Genomic DNA, 20594 nt, shown 5'->3' on the forward strand with positions numbered 1-20594 from the left:
GAGGGAGTGACTGTATTCAATATTCTGACCAATAAAACCTAGCACTGTTGAATGCCTTCTTCCCCGCCCTGTCCACCTGCGACCTTCAAGGAGCTGTGAACATGTACCTCGAGATCTCTTTGTTCTGTAACTCTCCCCCAACTCACTAACATTAACTGAGTAGATTCTGCCCCGATCCGATCCACCTGCCCCGATCCGATCCACCTGCCCCGATCCGATCCACCTGCCCCGATCCGATCCACCTGCCCCGATCCGATCCGATCCACCTGCTCCGATCCGATCCACCTGCCCCCATCCGATCCACCTGCCCCCATCCGATCCACCTGCCCCCATCCGATCCACCTGCCCCATCCGATCCACCTGCCCCCATCCGATCCGATCCACCTGCCCCGATCCGATCCGATCCACCTGCCCCGATCCGATCCGATCCACCTGCCCCGATCCGATCCGATCCACCTGCCCCGATCCGATCCACCTGCCCCGATCCGATCCACCTGCCCCGATCCGATCCGATCCACCTGCCCCGATCCGATCCACCTGCCCCGATCCGATCCACCTGCCCCGATCCGATCCACCTGCCCCGATCCGATCCACCTGCCCCGATCCGATCCACCTGCCCCGATCCGATCCACCTGCCCCGATCCGATCCACCTGCCCCGATCCGATCCACCTGCCCCGATCCGATCCACCTGCCCCGATCCGATCCACCTGCCCCGATCCGATCCACCTGCCCCGATCCGATCCGATCCACCTGCCCCGATCCGATCCGATCCACCTGCCCCGATCCGATCCGATCCACCTGCCCCGATCCGATCCACCTGCCCCGATCCGATCCACCTGCCCCGATCCGATCCGATCCACCTGCCCCGATCCGATCCGATCCACCTGCCCCGATCCGATCCACCTGCCCCGATCCGATCCGATCCACCTGCCCCGATCCGATCCGATCCACCTGCCCCGATCCGATCCGATCCACCTGCCCCGATCCGATCCGATCCGATCCACCTGCCCCGATCCGATCCACCTGCCCCGATCCGATCCACCTGCCCCGATCCGATCCACCTGCCCCCATCCGATCCACCTGCCCCGATCCGATCCACCTGCCCCCATCCGATCCACCTGCCCCCATCCGATCCGATCCACCTGCCCCCATCCGATCCGATCCACCTGCCCCCATCCGATCCGATCCACCTGCCCCCATCCGATCCGATCCACCCGCCCCGATCCGATCCGATCCACCCGCCCCGATCCGATCCGATCCACCCGCCCCGATCCGATCCGATCCATCCGATCCGATCCACCCGCCCCGATCCGATCCGATCCACCCGCCCCGATCCGATCCGATCCACCCGATCCGATCCACCTGCCCCGATCCGATCCACCCGCCCCCATCCGATCCACCCGCCCCCATCCGATCCACCGGCCCCCATCCGATCCACCGGCCCCCATCCGATCCACCGGCCCCCATCCGATCCACCCGCCCCCATCCGATCCACCCGCCCCCATCCGATCCACCCGCCCCCATCCGATCCACCCGCCCCCATCCGATCCACCCGCCCCCATCCGATCCACCCGCCCCCATCCGATCCACCCGCCCCCATCCGATCCACCCGCCCCCATCCGATCCACCCGCCCCCATCCGATCCACCCGCCCCCATCCGATCCACCCGCCCCCATCCGATCCACCCGCCCCCATCCGATCCACCCGCCCCGATCCGATCCACCAAAATGCATCACCTCACATTTTTGTAAATTAAACCGTCCACGACCACCCTTTGGCGTCGGTCGCCAAGCCAATGTCGTATCCAATTGGCTACCAAACCCTCTATTCTGTGAGATTTAACCTTTTGCAACAACCTACCATGCGGTACCTTGTCAAAGGCCTTGCTAAAGTCCATGTAGACAACGGCGACCGCACTGCCCTCATCTACCTTCTTGGTTACCCCTACAAAAAACTCTAATCAAATTGGTGAGACATGACTTTCCCCTTACAAAGCCATGCTGACTTTCCCTGTTCAGTCCTTGCCTGTCTAAATGCTTGTAGATCCTGTCCCTCAGAATACCGTCTGACAAAGCACCCATCACAAGGAACCTGCTGTAGGTGGGCGGGGGTAGTGCAGCTAATCTGAAATTTCCGAACATTTTCTTACCGTTTAACAGCTCTTGTGTTCGATTACAGTGACTACTTGTTCAAGCTGCTATTGATTGGAGATTCCGGGGTTGGCAAATCCTGTCTCCTTCTCCGATTCGCGGTAAGTACAGATTCCTAATCCTGGTCATGGATAGTGTCATTGTCCCAGGACAGGTAAAGCACGGGGTTAGATACAGAGTAAAGCTCCCTCTACACTGTCCCCATCAAACACTCCCAGGACAGGTACAGCACAGGGATAGATACAGAGTAAAGCTCCCTCTACACTGTCCCCATCAAACACTCCCAGGACAGATACAGCACGGGGATAGATACAGAGTAAAGCTCCGTCTACACTGTCCCCATCAATCACTCCCAGGACAGGTACAGCACGGGGTTAGATACAGAGTAAAGCTCCCTCTACACTGTCCCCATCAAACACTCCCAGGACAGGTACAGCACGGGGTTAGATACAGAGTAAAGCTCCCTCTACACTGTCCCCATCAGACACTCCCAGGACAGGTACAGCACGGGGTTAGATACAGAGTAAAGCTCCCTCTACACTGTCCCCATCAAACACTCCCAGGACAGGTACAGCACGGGGTTAGATACAGAGTAAAGCTCCCTCTGCACTGTCCCCATCAATCACTCCCAGGACAGGTACAGCACGGGGTTAGATACAGAGTAAAGCTCCCTCTACACTGTCCCCATCAAACACTCCCAGGACAGGTACAACACGGGGTTAGATACAGAGTAAAGCTCCCTCTACACTGTCCCCATCAAACACTCCCAGGACAGGTACAGCACGGGGTTAGATACAGAGTAAAGCTCCCTCTGCACTGTCCCCATCAATCACTCCCAGGACAGGTACAGCACGGGGTTAGATACAGAGTAAAGCTCCCTCTACACTGTCCCCATCAAACACTCCCAGGACAGGTACACCACGGGGTTAGACACAGAGTAAAGCTCCCTCTACACTGTCCCCATCAAACACTCCCAGGACAGGTACAGCACAGGGATAGATACAGAGTAAAGCTCCCTCTACACTGTCCCCATCAAACACTCCCAGGACAGATACAGCACGGGGATAGATACAGAGTAAAGCTCCGTCTACACTGTCCCCATCAATCACTCCCAGGACAGGTACAGCACGGGGTTAGATACAGAGTAAAGCTCCCTCTACACTGTCCCCATCAAACACTCCCAGGACAGGTACAGCACGGGGTTAGATACAGAGTAAAGCTCCCTCTACACTGTCCCCATCAGACACTCCCAGGACAGGTACAGCACGGGGTTAGATACAGAGTAAAGCTCCCTCTACACTGTCCCCATCAAACACTCCCAGGACAGATACAGCACGGGGATAGATACAGAGTAAAGCTCCGTCTACACTGTCCCCATCAATCACTCCCAGGACAGGTACAGCACGGGGTTAGATACAGAGTAAAGCTCCCTCTATACTGTCCCCATCAAACACTCCCAGGACAGGTACAGCACGGGGTTAGATACAGAGTAAAGCTCCCTCTACACTGCCCCCATCAAACACTCCCAGGACAGGTACAGCACGGGGTTAGATACAGAGTAAACCTCCCTGTACACTGTCCCCATCAAACACTCCCAGGACAGGTACAGCACGGGGTTAGAGACAGAGTAAAGCTCCCTCTACACTGTCCCCATCAAACACTCCCAGGACAGGTACAGCACGGGGTTAGATACAGAGTAAAGCTCCCTCTACACTGTCCCCATCAAACACTCCCAGGACAGGTACAGCACGGAGTTAGATACAGAGTAAAGCTCCCTCTACACTGTCCCCATCAAACACTCCCAGGACAGGTACAGCACGGGGTTAGACACAGAGTAAAGCTCCCTCTACACTGTCCCCATCAAACACTCCCAGGACAGGTACAGCACGGGGTTAGATACAGAGTAAAGCTCCCTCCACACTGTCCCCATCAAACACTCCCAGGACAGGTACAGCACGGGGTTAGATACAGAGTAAAGCTCGTGCGAGTGCAGAGTGTACAAGTAAAAATGAAAAATGAAACGTAAATCGCTTATTGTCACAAGTAGGCTTCAAATGAAGTGACTGTGAAAAGCCCCTAGTCGCCACATTCCGGCGCCTGTTCGGGGAGGCTGGTACAGGAATTGAACCGTGCTGCTGGCCTGCCTTGGTCTGCTTTAAAAGGCAGCTATTTAGCCCTGTGTGCTAAACCAGCCTCAACCAAGTGAGTGCGCAAGGACGAGTGCAAGTGATTCTATGTACGTGTATGTGTGCAGCGAGTGTGCGTGCATGTGTGTGTCCCAGTGCGAGTATGAGTGTGTGCGCTTGCACCTGCGAGTGCACGCGGGCGTGACTGAGTGCATGCACGTGCAAGGATGTGCATGTGAGAGTGCGCGCACGCAAGTGTGTGAGTCTGCAAGCATGTGTGTGTAATTCTGTGCGAGCATGTGTGCCAGTGTGCTGGGCGGCAATGTGTGTAGTTATTTCCCTCAATATTCTTCCCCATTCCAGGATGACACCTACACAGAAAGCTACATCAGCACCATTGGGGTGGACTTCAAGATCAGAACTATCGAACTGGATGGCAAAACCATCAAACTACAGATTGTGAGTATGGCAGCTGTCTAGGCAGCTTCAGCCTTTGTCACCGTGTTGGGATCGGACGGGCTGCTCTTGAAGGATCGTCCATGAAGCACCTGATCTACAGACAGTCCCAAATGGCATTGAGCACCTCACTGAGAGAAGGCGGGGCTATCTGAGTGACACCTGGGAGGAGGCAGGGCTATCTGAGTGATGGCTGGGAGGAGGCAGGGCTGTCTGAGTGACATCTGGGAGGAGGTGGGGCTATCTGAGTGATGGCTGGGAGGAGGCGGGGCTATATGAGTGATGCCTGGGAGGAGGCGGGGCTATATGAGTGATGCCTGGGAGGAGGCGGGGCTATATGAGTGATGCCTGGGAGGAGGTGGGGCTATCTGAGTGATGGCTGGGAGGAGGCAGGGCTATCTGAGTGATGCCTGGGAGGAGGCGGGGCTATCTGAGTGATGCCTGGGAGGAGGCGGGGCTATCTGAGTGATGCCTGGGAGGAGGCAGGGCTATCTGAGTGATGCCTGGGAGGAGGCAGGGCTATCTGAGTGATGCCTGGGAGGAGGCGGGGCTATCTGAGTGATGCCTGGGAGGAGGCGGGGCTATCTGAGTGATGCCTGGGAGGAGGCAGGGCTATCTGAGTGACACCTGGGATGAGGCGGGGCTGTCTGAGTGACACCTGGGAGGAGGCGGGGCTGTCTGAGTGACGCCCCGGAGGAGGTGGGGCTATCTGAGTGATGCCTGGGAGGAGGCAGGGCTGTCTGAGTGATGCCTGGGAGGAGACGGTGACATCTGGGAGGAGGTGGGGCTGTCTGAGTGACACCTGGGAGGAGGCGGGGCTGTCTGAGTGACACCTGGGAGGAGGCGGGGCTATCTGAGTGACACCTGGGAGGAGGCGGGGCTGTCTGAGTGACACCTGGGAGGAGGCGGGGCTATTTGAGTGACGGCTGGGAGGAGGCGGGGCTATCTGAGTGACGCCTGGGAGGAGGCAGGGCTATCTGAGTGATGCCTGGGAGGAGGCAGGGCTATCTGAGTGATGCCTGGGAGGAGGCGGGGCTATATGAGTGACACCTGGGAGGAGGCGGGGCTATCTGAGTGACACCTGGGAGGAGGCGGGGCTATCTGAGTGATGCCTGGGAGGAGGCAGGGCTATCTGAGTGATGCCTGGGAGGAGGCGGGGCTATCTGAGTGACACCTGGGAGGAGGCGGGGCTATCTGAGTGATGCCTGGGAGGAGGCGGGGCTGTCTGAGTGATGCTTGGGAGGAGACGGGGCTGTCTGAGTGATGCCTGGGAGGAGGCAGGGCTATCTGAGTGATGCCTGGGAGGAGGCGGGGCTATCTGAGTGACAACTGGGAGGAGGCCGGGCTGTCTGAGTGATGGCTGGGAGGAGGTGGGGCTATCTGAGTGACAACCTGGAGGAGGCGGGGCTGTCTGAGTGACACCTGGGAGGAGGCGGGCCTATATGAGTGATGCCTGTTTGGAGGCGGGGCTATATGAGTGATGCCTGGGAGGAGGCAGGGCTGTCTGAGTGATGCCTGGGAGGAGGCAGGACTATCTGAGTGACACCTGGAGGAGGCAGGGCTCTCTTGAGTGATGCCTGGGAGGAGGCGGGGCTATCTGAGTGACACCTGGGAGGAGGCGGGGCTGTCTGAGTGATGGCTGGGAGGAGGCAGGGCTATCTGAGTGATGCCTGGGAGGAGGCAGGGCTGTCTGAGTGACACCTGGGAGGAGGCGGGGCTGTCTGAGTGACACCTGGGAGGAGGCGGGGCTGTCTGAGTGACACCTGGGAGGAGGCGGGGCTGTCTGAGTGATGGCTGGGAGGAGGCAGGGCTATCTGAGTGACTCCTGGGAGGAGGCAGGGCTGTCTGAGTGACACCTGGGAGGAGGCGGGGCTGTCTGAGTGACACCTGGAGGAGGCAGGGCTCTCTTGAGTGATGCCTGGGAGGAGGCGGGGCTGTCTGAGTGACACCTGGGAGGAGGCGGGGCTGTCTGAGTGATGGCTGGGAGGAGGCAGGGCTATCTGAGTGACTCCTGGGAGGAGGCAGGGCTGTCTGAGTGACACCTGGGAGGAGGCGGGGCTGTCTGAGTGACACCTGGAGGAGGCAGGGCTCTCTTGAGTGATGCCTGGGAGGAGGTGGGGCTGTCTGAGTGACACCTGGGAGGAGGCGGGGCTATCTGAGTTACACCTGGGAGGAGGTGGTGCTATCTGAGTGACACCTGGGAGGAGGCGGGGCTGTCTGAGTGACACCTGGGAGGAGGCGGGGCTGTCTGAGTTACACCTGGGAGGAGGCGGGGCTGTCTGAGTGACACCTGGGAGGAGGCGGGGCTATCTGAGTTACACTTGGGAGGAGGCGGGGCTATCTGAGTTACACTTGGGAGGAGGCGGGGCTGTCTGAATGAGGCTGGGAGGAGGTGGGGCTATCTGATTGATTGACAGACACTGGGAGCAGGTGGGGCTACCTGAGTGATTGACAGACACTGGGAGGAGGTGGGGCTATTGAGTGATGCCTGGGAGGAGGCGGGGCTATCTGAGTGATTGACAGGCACTGGGAGGAGGTGGGGCTATCTGATTGACAGGCACTGGGAGGGGGTGGGGCTATCTGTGATTGAGATGCATGCGGCGGAAGCGGGGCTGTCTGTGATTGACAGGGACTGGGAAGAGGTGGGCCTGTCTGTGATTGACAGGCACTGGGAGGTGTTGGGGCTGTCTGTGATTGACAGGCACTGGGAGGTGTTGGGGCTGTCTGTGATTGACAGGCACTGGGAGGAGGTGGGGCTGCCTGTGATTGACAGGCACTGGGAGGAGGTGGGTTATCTGTGATTGACATGCACGGGGAGGAGGTGGGGCTATCTGATTGACAGTGGGGCTATCTGTGATTGACAGGCACTGGGAGGAGGTGGGGCTATCTGTGATTGGCAGGCACTGGGAGGAGGTGGGGCTATCTGATTGACAGGCACAGGGAGGAGGCGGGGCTTTCGGTCTGATTGTCGGGCACTGGGAGGAGGCGGGGCTGTCTGATTGACAGGCACTGGGAGGAGGTGGGGCTGTCTATGATTGACAGGCACTGGGAGGAGGTAGGGCTGTCTATGATTGACAGGCACTGGGAGGAGGTGGGCTATCTGTGATTGACAGGCACTGGGAGGAGGTGGGGCTATCTGAGATTGACAGGCACTGGGAGGAGGTGGGGCTATCTGAGATTGACAGGCACTGGGAGGAGGTAGGGCTGTCTATGATTGACAGGCACTGGGAGGAGGTGGGCTATCTGTGATTGACAGGCACTGGGAGGAGGTGGGGCTATCTGATTGACAGTGGGGCTAACTGAGATTGGCAGACACTGGGAGGAGGTGGGCCTATCTGTGATTGACAGGCACTGGGAGGAGGTGGGGCTATCTGAGATTGGCAGGCACTGGGAGGAGGTGGGGCTATCTGTGATTGGCAGGCACTGGGTGGAGGTGGTGCTATCTGATTGACAGGCACTGGGAGGAGGTGGGGCTATCTGATTGACAGTGGGGCTAACTGAGATTGGCAGACACTGGGAGGAGGTGGTGCTATCTGATTGACAGGCACTGGGAGGAGGTGGGGCTAACTGAGATTGGCAGACACTGGGAGGAGGTGGGCCTATCTGTGATTGACAGGCACTGGGAGGAGGTGGGGCTATCTGAGATTGGCAGGCACTGGGAGGAGGTGGGGCTATCTGTGATTGGCAGGCACTGGGGGGAGGTGGTGCTATCTGATTGACAGGCACTGGGAGGAGGCGGGGCTTTCAGTCGGATTGACAGGCACTGGGAGGAGGTGAGGCTATCTGATTGATGCACTGGGAGGAGGTGTGGCTATCTGTGTGATTGACAGGCACTGGGAAGAGGTGGGGCCACAGGAGGTGTGGCTATCTGTGATTGACAGGCTCTGGGAGGAGGCGGGGCTATCTGTGACTGACAGGCACTGGGAAGAGGTGGGGCCACAGAGGAGGTGTGGCTATCTGTGATTGACAGGCACTGGGAGGAGGCGGGGCTATCTGTGACTGACAGGCACTGGGAAGAGGTGGGGCAACAGAGGAGGTGGGGCTATCTGATTGACAGGCACTGGGAGGAGTCGGGGCTGTCTGATTGATGCACTGGGAGGAGGCGGGGCTATCTGTGTGATTGACAGGCACCGGGAGGAGGTGAGGCTGTGAGTAACAGGCACGGAGAATGTGTGGCTATCTGATTGACATTCACTGGGCGGAGGTGGGCTGTCCGTGTGATTGGCAGGCACTGGGAGGAGGTGGGGCTATCTGTGATTGACAGGAACTGGGAGGAGGCGGGCTGTCTGATTGATGCACTGGGAGGAGGCGGGGCTATCTGTGATTGACAGGCACCGGGAGGAGGCGGGGATGTGTTTGATTGGGGAGGCTCTGGGAGGAGGCGGGGATGTCTGATTGATGCCCTGGGAGGAGGCGGGGCTACCTGTGATTGACAGGCACTGGGAGGAGGCGGGTTGTCTGATTGATGCCCTGGGAGGAGGCGGGGCTACCTGTGATTGACAGGCACTGGGAGGAGGTGGGGCTATCTGTGTGATTGACAGGCACTGGGATACGGGGCCTAGTAACCGTGCTTGATGCTGTCTAACTGTATGGTTTAGTGAGGCTAACCCGGGCTCCATTGCCCCATTCCCCTCACAACCTCGGAGGTATTTAGTCCATTGTTTTTTTTTAAATTTAGAGTACCCAATTGTTTTTTTTCCAATTAAGGGGCAATTGAGCGTGACCAATCCACCTACCCTGCACATCTTTGGGTTGTGGGGGTGAAACCCACGCAGACACGGGGAGAATGTGCAAACTCCACACGGACAGTGACCCAGAGCCGGGATCGAACCTGGGACCTCGGCGCCGTGAGGCAGCAGTGCTAACCCACTGCGCCACCGTGCTGCCCCGAGTCGATTGTTATATGTTGCTGTTGAGCACAGTGCCAGGCAGGGTGGTATACAGATCTGCTTTCTATCCCTCTGACTGATTCGTTCTTTTTGTCAGTGGGACACGGCGGGACAGGAACGGTTTCGAACCATTACGTCGAGTTACTACAGGGGCGCACATGGTATTATCGTTGTGTATGATGTCACAGATCAGGTAAGAGAAACGGAGAGGCTTTAATCTCCATCGAATTCCCATCCCTCCAATCCCCAACTCGCCCTCAAAACCCATTCCTCCAATCCCCAACTCCCTCAAATCCCATTCCTCCAATCCCCAACTCCCTCAAATCCCCAACTCCCTCAAATCCCATCCTTCCAATCCCCAACCCCCTCAAATCCTATCCTTCCAATCCCCAACTCCCTCAAATCCCATTCCTCCAATTCCCAACTACCTCCAATCCCCAACCCCCTCAAATCCCATCCTTCCAATCCCCAACTCTCCCTCAAAACCCATTCCTCCAATCCCCAACTCCCTCAAATCCCATTCCTCCAATCCCCAACTCTCCCTCAAATCCCATCACTCCAATCTCAAACTCCCTCCAAACCCATCCCTCCAATCCCCAACTCCCTCAAATCCCATCCCTCCAATCCCCAACTCTTCCTCAAAACCAATTCCTCCAATCCCCAACTCACTCAAATCCCATTCCTCCAATCCCCAACTCTCCCTCAAATCCCATCCCTCCAATCCCCAACTCTCCCTCAGATCCCATCCCTCCAATCCCCAACTCCCTCAAATCCCATCCCTCCAATCCCCAACTCTCCCTCAAACTCCATTCCTCCAATCCCCAACTCCCTCAAATCCCATTCCCCCAATCCCCAACTCCCTCCAATCCCCAACTCCCTCAAATCCCATCCTTCCAATCCCCAACTCTCCCTCAAATCCCATCCCTCCAATCCCCAACTCTCCCTCAAATCCCATCCCTCCAATCCCCAACTCTCCCTCAAATCCCATCACTCCAATCCCAACTCCCTCAAATCCCATCCCTCCAATCCCCAACTCCCTCAAATCCCATGCCTCCAATCCCCAAGTCCCTCAAATCCCATCCCTCAAATCCCCAACTCTCCCTCAAACCCCATTCCTCCAATCCCCAACTCTCCCTCAAATCCCATCACTCCAATTCCAACTCCCTCAAATCCCATCCCTCCAATCCCCAACTCCCTGAAATCCCATGCCTCCAATCCCCAACTCCCTCAAATCCCATCCCTCCAATCCCCTCTCACTCCCATCAAATCCCATTCATCTAATCCCCTCTCTCTCCCATCAAATCCCATTCCTCCAATCCCCAACTCTCCCTCAAATCCCATTCCTCCAATCCTATCTCTCTCCCATCAAATCCCATTCCTCCAATCCCCAACTCTCCCTCAAATCCCATCCCTCCAATCCCCAACTCTCCCTCAGATCCCATCCCTCCAATCCCCAACTCCCTCAAATCCCATCCCTCCAATCCCCAACTCTCCCTCAAACCCCATTCCTCCAATCCCCAACTCCCTCAAATCCCATTCCCCCAATCCCCAACTCCCTCCAAACCCCAACTCCCTCAAATCCCATCCTTCCAATCCCCAACTCTCCCTCAAATCCCATCCCTCCAATCCCCAACTCTCCCTCAAATCCCATCCCTCCAATCCCCAACTCTCCCTCAAATCCCATCACTTCAATCCCAACTCCCTCAAATCCCATCCCTCCAATCCCCAACTCCCTCAAATCCCATGCCTCCAATTCCCAAGTCCCTCAAATCCCATCCCTCCAATCCCCAACTCTCCCTCAAACCCCATTCCTCCAATCCCCAACTCTCCCTCAAATCCCATCCCTCCAATCCCCAACTCTCCCTCAAATCCCATCACTCCAATCCCAACTCCCTCAAATCCCATGCCTCCAATCCCCAAGTCCCTCAAATCCCATCCCTCCAATCCCCAACTCTCCCTCAAACCCCATTCCTCCAATCCCCAACTCTCCCTCAAATCCCATCCCTCCAATCCCCAACTCTCCCTCAAATCCCATCACTCCAATCCCAACTCCCTCAAATCCCATCCCTCCAATCCCCAACTCCCTCAAATCCCATGCCTCCAATACCCAAGTCCCTCAAATCCCATCCCTCCAATCCCCAACTCTCCCTCAAACCCCATTCCTCCAATCCCCAACTCTCCCTCAAATCCCATCCCTCCAATCCCCAACTCTCCCTCAAATCCCATCACTCCAATTCCAACTCCCTCAAATCCCATCCCTCCAATCCCCAACTCCCTGAAATCCCATGCCTCCAATCCCCAACTCCCTCAAATCCCATCCCTCCAATCCCCTCTCACTCCCATCAAATCCCATTCATCTAATCCCCTCTCTCTCCCATCAAATCCCATTCCTCCAATCCCCAACTCTCCCTCAAATCCCATTCCTCCAATCCTATCTCTCTCCCATCAAATCCCATTCCTCCAATCCCCTGTCTCTCCCTCAAATCCCATCCCTCCAATCCCCAACTCTCCCTCAAATCCCATTCCTCCAATCCCCAACTCTCCCTCAAATCCCATTCCTCCAATCCCCAACTCTCCCTCAAATCCCATTCCTCCAATCCCCAACTCCCTCAAATCCCATTCCTCCGAACCCCAACTCCCTCAAATCCCATTCCTCCAATCCCGACTCCCTCAAATCCCATTCCTCCAATCCCAACTTTCCCTCAAATCCTATTCCTCAAATCCTCGACTCCCTCAAATCCCATCCCTCCAATCCCCAACTCCCTCAAATCCCATCCCTCCAATCCCCAACTCTCTCAAACCCATTCCTCCAATCCCCTCTCTCTTCCTCAAATCCCATTCCTCCAATCCCCAACTCCCTCAAATCCCATTCTTCCAATCCCCAACTCCCTCTAATCCCATTCCTCCAATTCCAACTCTCCCTCAAATCCCATTCCTCCAATCCCCAACTCTCCCTCAAATCCCATTCCTCCAATCCTATCTCTCTCCCATCAAATCCCATTCCTCCAATCCCCTGTCTCTCCCTCAAATCCCATCCCTCCAATCCCCAACTCCCTCAAATCCCATTCCTCCAATCCCCAACTCCCTCAAATCCCATTCCTCCAATCCCGACTCCCTCAAACCCCATTCCTCCAATCCCAACTTTCCCTCAAATCCTATTCCTCAAATCCTCGACTCCCTCAAATCCCATCCCTCCAATCCCCAACTCACTCAAATCCCATCCCTCCAATCCCCAACTCCCTCAAATCCCATTCCTCCAATCCCCTCTCTCTTCCTCAAACCCATTCCTCCAATCCCCAACTCCCTCAAATCCCATTCTTCCAATCCCCAACTCCCTCTAATCCCATTCCTCCAATCCCAACTCTCCCTCAAATCCCATTCCTCCAATCCCCGACTCCCTCAAATCACATTCCTCCAATCCCCGACTCTCCCTCAAATCCCATCCCTCCAATCCCCATCTCCCTCAAATCCCTTTCCTCCAATCCCCAACTCCCTCAAATCCCATTCCTCCAATCCCCAACTCTCCCTCAAATCCCATTCCTCCAATCCCCGACTCCCCCTCAAATCCCATTCCTCCAATCCCCGACTCCCTCAAATCCCATTCCTCCATTCCCCAACTCCCTCAAATCCCATTCCTCCATTCCCCCCTCTCTCCCTCAAATCCCATTCCTCCAATCCCCAACTCCCTCAAATCCCCAACTCCCTCAAATCTCATTCCTCCAATCCCCAACTCTCCCTCAAATCCTATTCCTCCAATCCCCTCTCCCTCAAATCCCATTCCTCCAATCCCCAACTCCCTCAAATCCCATTCCTCCAATCCCCAACTCCCTCCAATCCCATTCCTCCAATTCCAACTTTCCCTCAAATCCCATTCTTCCAATCCCCGACTCCCTCAAATCCCATCCGTCCAATCCCCAACTCTCCCTCAAAACCCATTCCTCCAATCCCCAACTCCCTCAAATCCCATTGCTCCAATCCCAACTTTCCCTCAAGTCCCATTCCTCCAATCCTCGACTCCCTCAAATCCCATTCTTCCAATGCCCGGCTCCCTCAAATCCCATTCCTCCAATCCCCGACTCTCCCTCAAAGCCCATCCCTCCAATCCCAACTCTCCCTCAATTCCCATCCCTCCAATCCCCAACTCCCTCAAATCCCATTCCTCCAATCCCCAACTCCCTCAAATCTCATTCCTCCAATCCCAACTCTCCCTCAAATCCCATTCCTCCAATCCCCGACTCCCTCAAATCACATTCCTCCAATCCCCGACTCTCCCTCAAATCCCATCCATCCAATCCCAACTCTCCCTCAAATCCCATCCCTCCAATCCCCAACTCCCTCAAATCCCATTCCTCCAATCTCCAACTCCCTCAAATCACATTCCTCCAATCCCCAACTCCCTCTAATCCCATTCCTCCAATCCCAACTCTCCCTCAAATCCCATTCCTCCAATCCCCGACTCCCTCAAATCACATTCCTCCAATCCCCGACTCTCCCTCAAATCCCATCCCTCCAATCACAACTCTCCCTCTAATCCCATTCCTCCAATCCCCAACTCCCTCAAATCCCATTCCTCCAATCCCCAACTCTCCCTCAAATCCCATTCCTCCAATCCCTTCTCCCTCCCTTAAATCCCATTCCTCCAAATCCCAACTCCCTCAAATCCCATTTCTCCAATCCCAACTCTGCCTCAAATCCCATTCCTCCAATCCCCGACTGCCCCTCAAATCCCATTCCTCCAATCCCCAACTCCCTCAAATCCCATTCCTCCAATCCCCCCTCTCTCCCTCAAATCCCATTCCTCCAATCCCCAACTCCCTCAAATCCCATCCCTCCAATCCCGAACTCCCTCAAATCTCATTCCTCCAATCCCCAACTCTCCCTCAAATCCCATTCCTCCAATCCCCTCTCTCTCCTTCAAATCCCATTCCTCCAATCCCCAACTCCCTGAAATCCCATTCCTCCAATCCCCAACTCCCTCCAATCCCATTCCTCCAATCCCAACTTTCCCTCAAATCCCATTCTTCCAATCCCCGACTCCCTCAAATCCCATCTGTCCAATCTCCAACTCTCCCTCAAAACCCATTCCTCCAATCCCCAACTCCCTCAAATCCCATTGCTCCAATCCCAACTTTCCCTCAAATCCCATTCCTCCAATCCTCGACTCCCTCAAATCCCATCCCTCCAATCCCCAACTCCCTCAAATTCCATCCCTCCAGTCCCCAACTCTCCCTCAAATCCCATTCCTCCAATCCCCTCTCTCTTCCTCAAATCCCATTCCTCCAATCCCCAACTCCCTCAAATCCCATTCCTCCAATCCCCAACTCCCTCAAATCCCCAACTCCCTCAAATCTCATTCCTCCAATCCCCAACTCTCCCTCAAATCCTATTCCTCCAATCCCCTCTCTCTCCCTCAAATCCCATTCCTCCAATCCCCAACTCCCTCAAATCCCATTCCTCCAATCCCCAACTCCCTCCAATTCCATTCCTCCAATTCCAACTTTCCCTCAAATCCCATTCTTCCAATCCCCGACTCCCTCAAATCCCATCCGTCCAATCCCCAACTCTCCCTCAAAACCCATTTCTCCAATCCCCAACTCCCTCAAATCCCATTCCTCCAATCCCAACTCTCCCTCAAATCCCATTCCTCCAATGCCCGACTCCCTCAAATCACATTCCTCCAATCCCCGACTCTCCCTCAAATCCCATCCCTCCAATCCCGACTCTCCCTCAATTCCCATCCCTCCAATCCCCAACTCCCTCAAATCCCATTCCTCCAATCCCCAACTCCCTCAAATCCCATTCCTCCAATCCCCAACTCCCTCAAATCACATTCCTCCAATCCCCGACTCTCCCTCAAATCCCATCCCTCCAATCCCAACTCTCCCTCAAATCCCATTCCTCCAATCCCCTCTCCCTCCCTTAAATCCCATTCCTCCAAATCGCAACTCCCTCAAATCCCATTTCTCCAATCCCAACTCTGCCTCAAATCCCATTCCTCCAATCCCCGACTCCCCCTCAGATCCCATTCCTCCAACCCCAACTCCCTCAAATCCCATTCCTCCAATCCCCAACTCCCTCAAATCCCATTCCTCCAATCCCCCCTCTCTCCCTCAAATCCCATTCCTCCAATCCCCAACTCCCTCAAATCCCATCCCTCCAATCCCCAACTTCCTCCAATCCCCAACTCTCCCTCAAATCCCATTCCTCCAATCCCCTCTCCCTCAAATCCCATTCCTCCAATCCCCAACTCCCTCAAATCCCATTCCTCCAATCCCCAACTCCCTCCAATCCCATTCCTCCAATCCCAACTTTCCCTCAAATCCCATTCTTCCAATCCCCGACTCCCTCAAATCCCATCCGTCCAATCCCCAACTCTCCCTCAAAACCCATTCCTCCAATCCCCAACTCCCTCAAATCCCATTGCTCCAATCCCAACTTTCCCTCAAATCCCATTCCTCCAATCCTCGACTCCCTCAAATCCCATCCCTCCCATCCCTCCAATCCCGAACTCCCTCAAATCCCATTCCTCCAATCCCCAACTCTCCTTCAAATCCCATTCCTCCAATCCCCTCTCTCTTCCTCAAATCCCATTCCTCCAATCACCAACTCCCTCAAATCCCATTCCTCCAATCCCCAACTCCCTTTAATCCCATTCCTCCAATCCCAACTCTCCCTCAAATCCCATTCCTCCAATCCCCAACACCCTCAAATCCCATTCCTCCAATCCCGAACTCCCTTTAATCCCATTCCTCCAATCCCAACTCTCCCTCAAATCCCATTCCTCCAATCCCCAACACCCTCAAATCCCATTCCTCCAATCCCCAACTCTCCCTCAAATCCCTTTCCTCCAATCCCCTCTCCCTCCCTTAAATCCCATTCCTCCAATCCCCAACTCACTCAAATCCCATTCCTCCAATCCCCAACTCTCCGTCAAATCCCATCACTCCAATACCCAACTCCCTCCAAACCCATCCCTCCAATCCCCAAGTCCCTCAAATCCCATCCCTCCAGTCCCCAACTCTCCCTCAAAACCCATTCCTCCAATCCCGAACTCCCTCAAATCCCATTCCTCCAATCCCCAACTCTCCCTCAAATCCCATCCCTCCAATCCCCAACTCTCCCTCAGATCCCATCCCTCCAATCCCCAACTCTCTCAAATCCCATCCCTCCAATCCCCAACTCCCACTCAAACCCCATTCCTCCTATCCCCAACTCCCTCAAATCCCATTCCCCCAATCCCCAACTCCCTCCAATCCCCAACTCCCTCCAATCCCCAACTCCCTCCAATCCCCAACTCCCTCCAATCCCCAACTCCCTCAAATCCCATGCCTCCAATCCCCAACTCCCTCAAATCCCATGCCTCCAATCCCCAACTCCCTCAAATCAATTCCTCCAATCCCCTCTCGCTCCCATCAAATCCCATTCGTCTAATCCCCTCTCTTTCCCATCAAATCCCATTCCTCCAATCCCCAACTCCCTCAAATCCCATCCCTCCAATCCCCAACTCTCCCTCAAATCCCATTCCTCCAATCCTATCTCTCTCCCATCAAATCCCATTCCTCCAATCCCCTCTCTCTCCCTCAAATCCAATCCCCAACTCTCCCTCAAATCCCATTCCTCCAATCCCCAACTCTCCCTCAAATCCCATTCCTCCAATCCCAACTCCCTCAAATCCCATTCCTCCAATCCCAACTTTCCGTCAAATCCCATTCCTCCAATCCTCGACTCCCTCAAATCCCAACCCTCCAATCCCCAACTCCCTCAAATCCCATCCCTCCAATCCCCAACTCCCTCAAATCCCATTCCTCCAATCCACTCTCTCTTCCTCAAATCCCATTCCTCCAATCCCCAACTCGCCCTCAAATCCCATCCCCCAATCCCAACTCTCCCTCAAATCCCATTCCTCCAGTCCCCAACTCCCTCAAATCCCATTCCTCCAATCCCCAACTCCCTCAAATCCCATTCCTCCAATCCCCCCTCTCTCCCTCAAATCCCATTCCTCCAATCCCCAACTCCCTCCAATCCCATCCCTCCAATCCCCTCTCTCTCCCTCAAATCCCATTCCTCCAATCCCCAACTCCCTCAAATCCCATTCCTCCAATCCCCAACTCCCTCCAATCCCAACTTTCCCTCAAATCCCATTCTTCCAATCCCCGACTCCCTCAAATCCCATCCGTCCAATCCCCAACTCTCCCTCAAAACCCATTCCTCCAATCCCCATTTCCATCATATCCCATCACTCCAATCCCAACTCCCTCAAATCCCATCCCTCCAATCCCCAACTCCCACAAATCACATGCCTCCAATCCCCAACTCCCTCAAATCCCATCCCTCCAAACCCCAACTCTCCCTCAAACCCCATTCCTCCAATCCCCAACTCTCCCTCAAATCCCATCCCTCCAATCCCCAACTCTCCCTCAAATCCCATCACTCCAATTCCAACTCCCTCAAATCCCATCCCTCCAATCCCCAACTCCCTGAAATCCCATGCCTCCAATCCCCAACTCCCTCAAATCCCATCCCTCCAATCCCCTCTCACTCCCATCAAATCCCATTCATCTAATCCCCTCTCTCTCCCATCAAATCCCATTCCTCCAATCCCCAACTCTCCCTCAAATCCCATTCCTCCAATCCTATCTCTCTCCCATCAAATCCCATTCCTCCAATCCCCTGTCTCTCCCTCAAATCCCATCCCTCCAATCCCCAACTCTCCCTCAAATCCCATTCCTCCAATCCCCAACTCTCCCTCAAATCCCATTCCTCCAATCCCCAACTCCCTCAAATCCCATTCCTCCAATCCCGACTCCCTCAAATCCCATTCCTCCAATCCCAACTTTCCCTCAAATCCTATTCCTCAAATCCTCGATTCCCTCAATTCCCATCCCTCCAATCCCCAACTCCCTCAAACCCATTCCTCCAATCCCCTCTCTCTTCCTCAAATCCCATTCCTCCAATCCCCAACTCCCTCAAATCCCATTCTTCCAATCCCCAACTACCTCTAATCCCATTCCTCCAATCCCAACTCTCCCTCAAATCCCATTCCTCCAATCCTATCTCTCTCCCATCAAATCCCATTCCTCCAATCCCCTGTCTCTCCCTCAAATCCCATCCCTCCAATCCCCAACTCTCCCTCAAATCCCATTCCTCCAATCCCCAACTCTCCCTCAAATCCCATTCCTCCAATCCCCAACTCCCTCAAATCCCATTCCTCCAATCCCCAACTCCCTCAAATCCCATTCCTCCAATCCCGACTCCCTCAAATCCCATTCCTCCAATCCCAACTTTCCCTCAAATCCTATTCCTCAAATCCTCGACTCCCTCAAATCCCATCCCTCCAATCCCCAACTCCCTCAAATCCCATCCCTCCAATCCCCAACTCGCTCAAATCCCATTCTTCCAATCCCCTCTCTCTTCCTCAAATCCCATTCCTCCAATCCCCAACTCCCTCAAATCCCATTCTTCCAATCCCCAACTCCCTCTAATCCCATTCCTCCAATCCCCAACTCTCCCTCAAATCCCATTCCTCCAATCCCCGACTCCCTCAAATCACATTCCTCCAATCCCCGACTCTCCCTCAAATCCCATCCCTCCAATCCCCATCTCCCTCAAATCCCTTTCCTCCAATCCCCAACTCCCTCAAATCCCATTCCTCCAATCCCCAACTCTCCCTCAAATCCCATTCCTCCAATCCCCGACTCCCCCTCAAATCCCATTCCTCCAATCCCCAACTCCCTCAAATCCCATTCCTTCATTCCCCAACTCCCTCAAATCCCATTCCTCCATTCCCCCCTCTCTCCCTCAAATCCCATTCCTCCAATCCCCAACTCCCTCAAATCCCCAACTCCCTCAAATTTCATTCCTCCAATCCCCAACTCTCCCTCAAATCCTATTCTTCCAATCCCCTCTCTCTCCCTCAAATCCCATTCCTCCAATCCCCAACTCCCTCAAATCCCATTCCTCCAATCCCCAACTCCCTTCAATCCAATTCCTCCAATTCCAACTTTCCCTCAAATCCCATTCTTCCAATCCCCGACTCCCTCAAATCCCATCCGTCCAATCCCCAACTCTCCCTCAAAACCCATTCCTCCAATCCCCAACTCCCTCAAATCCCATTGCTCCAATCCCAACTTTCCCTCAAATCCCATTCCTCCAATCCTCGACTCCCTCAAATCCCATCCCTCCAATCCCCAACACCCTCAAATCCCATTCCTCCAATCCCAACTCTCCCTCAAATCCCATTCTTCCAATGCCCGGCTCCCTCAAATCCCATTCCTCCAATCCCCGACTCTCCCTCAAATCCCATCCCTCCAATCCCAACTCTCCCTCAATTCCCATCCCTCCAATCCCCAACTCCCTCAAATCCCATTTCTCCAATCCCCAACTCCCTCAAATCCCATTCCTCCAATCCCAACTCTCCCTCAAATCCCATTCCTCCAATCCCCGACTCCCTCAAATCCCATTCCTCCAATCCCCGACTCTCCCTCAAATCCCATCCCTCCAATCCCAACTCTCCCTCAAATCCCATCCCTCCAATCCCCAACTCCCTCAAATCCCATTCCTCCAATCTCCAACTCCCTCAAATCACATTCCTCCAATCCCCAACTCCCTCTAATCCCATTCCTCCAATCCCAACTCTCCCTCAAATCCCATTCCTCCAATCCCCGACTCCCTCAAATCACATTCCTCCAATCCCCGACTCTCCCTCAAATCCCATCCCTCCAATCACAACTCTCCCTCAAATCCCATCCCTCCAATCCCCAACTCCCTCAAATCCCATTCCTCCAATCCCCAACTCCCTCAAATCCCATTCCTCCAATCCCCAACTCTCCCTCAAATCCCATTCCTCCAATCCCTTCTCCCTCCCTTAAATCCCATTCCTCCAAATCCCAACTCCCTCAAATCCCATTTCTCCAATCCCAACTCTGCCTCAAATCCCATTCCTCCAATCCCCGACTCCCCCTCAAATCCCATT

At 55.0% G+C, this 20594-nt stretch overlaps 2 protein-coding genes across 2 annotated transcripts in view; one reads left to right on the forward strand and one right to left on the reverse strand.

Annotated features, from left to right (window-relative positions):
• The window catches only part of slc8a4a (solute carrier family 8 member 4a), a 903507-nt gene that overhangs the window by 80092 nt on the left and 802821 nt on the right, over positions 1-20594 (reverse strand).
• LOC140400171 (ras-related protein Rab-1B-like) overlaps positions 2133-20594 on the forward strand; it is a gene marked incomplete at its 5' end in the record, with an annotated part of 36728 nt that continues 18266 nt past the window's right edge. The window contains 3 exons of the mRNA XM_072489638.1: positions 2133-2252; positions 4641-4736; positions 9720-9815. Of these exons, the coding sequence (XP_072345739.1) occupies positions 2133-2252; positions 4641-4736; positions 9720-9815 (312 nt within the window). The remainder of the gene's footprint in view (positions 2253-4640; positions 4737-9719; positions 9816-20594) is intronic.

Source organism: Scyliorhinus torazame, chromosome 24 (genome assembly GCF_047496885.1).
Source record: "Scyliorhinus torazame isolate Kashiwa2021f chromosome 24, sScyTor2.1, whole genome shotgun sequence".
Classification (NCBI taxonomy): Eukaryota; Metazoa; Chordata; class Chondrichthyes; order Carcharhiniformes; family Scyliorhinidae; genus Scyliorhinus; species Scyliorhinus torazame.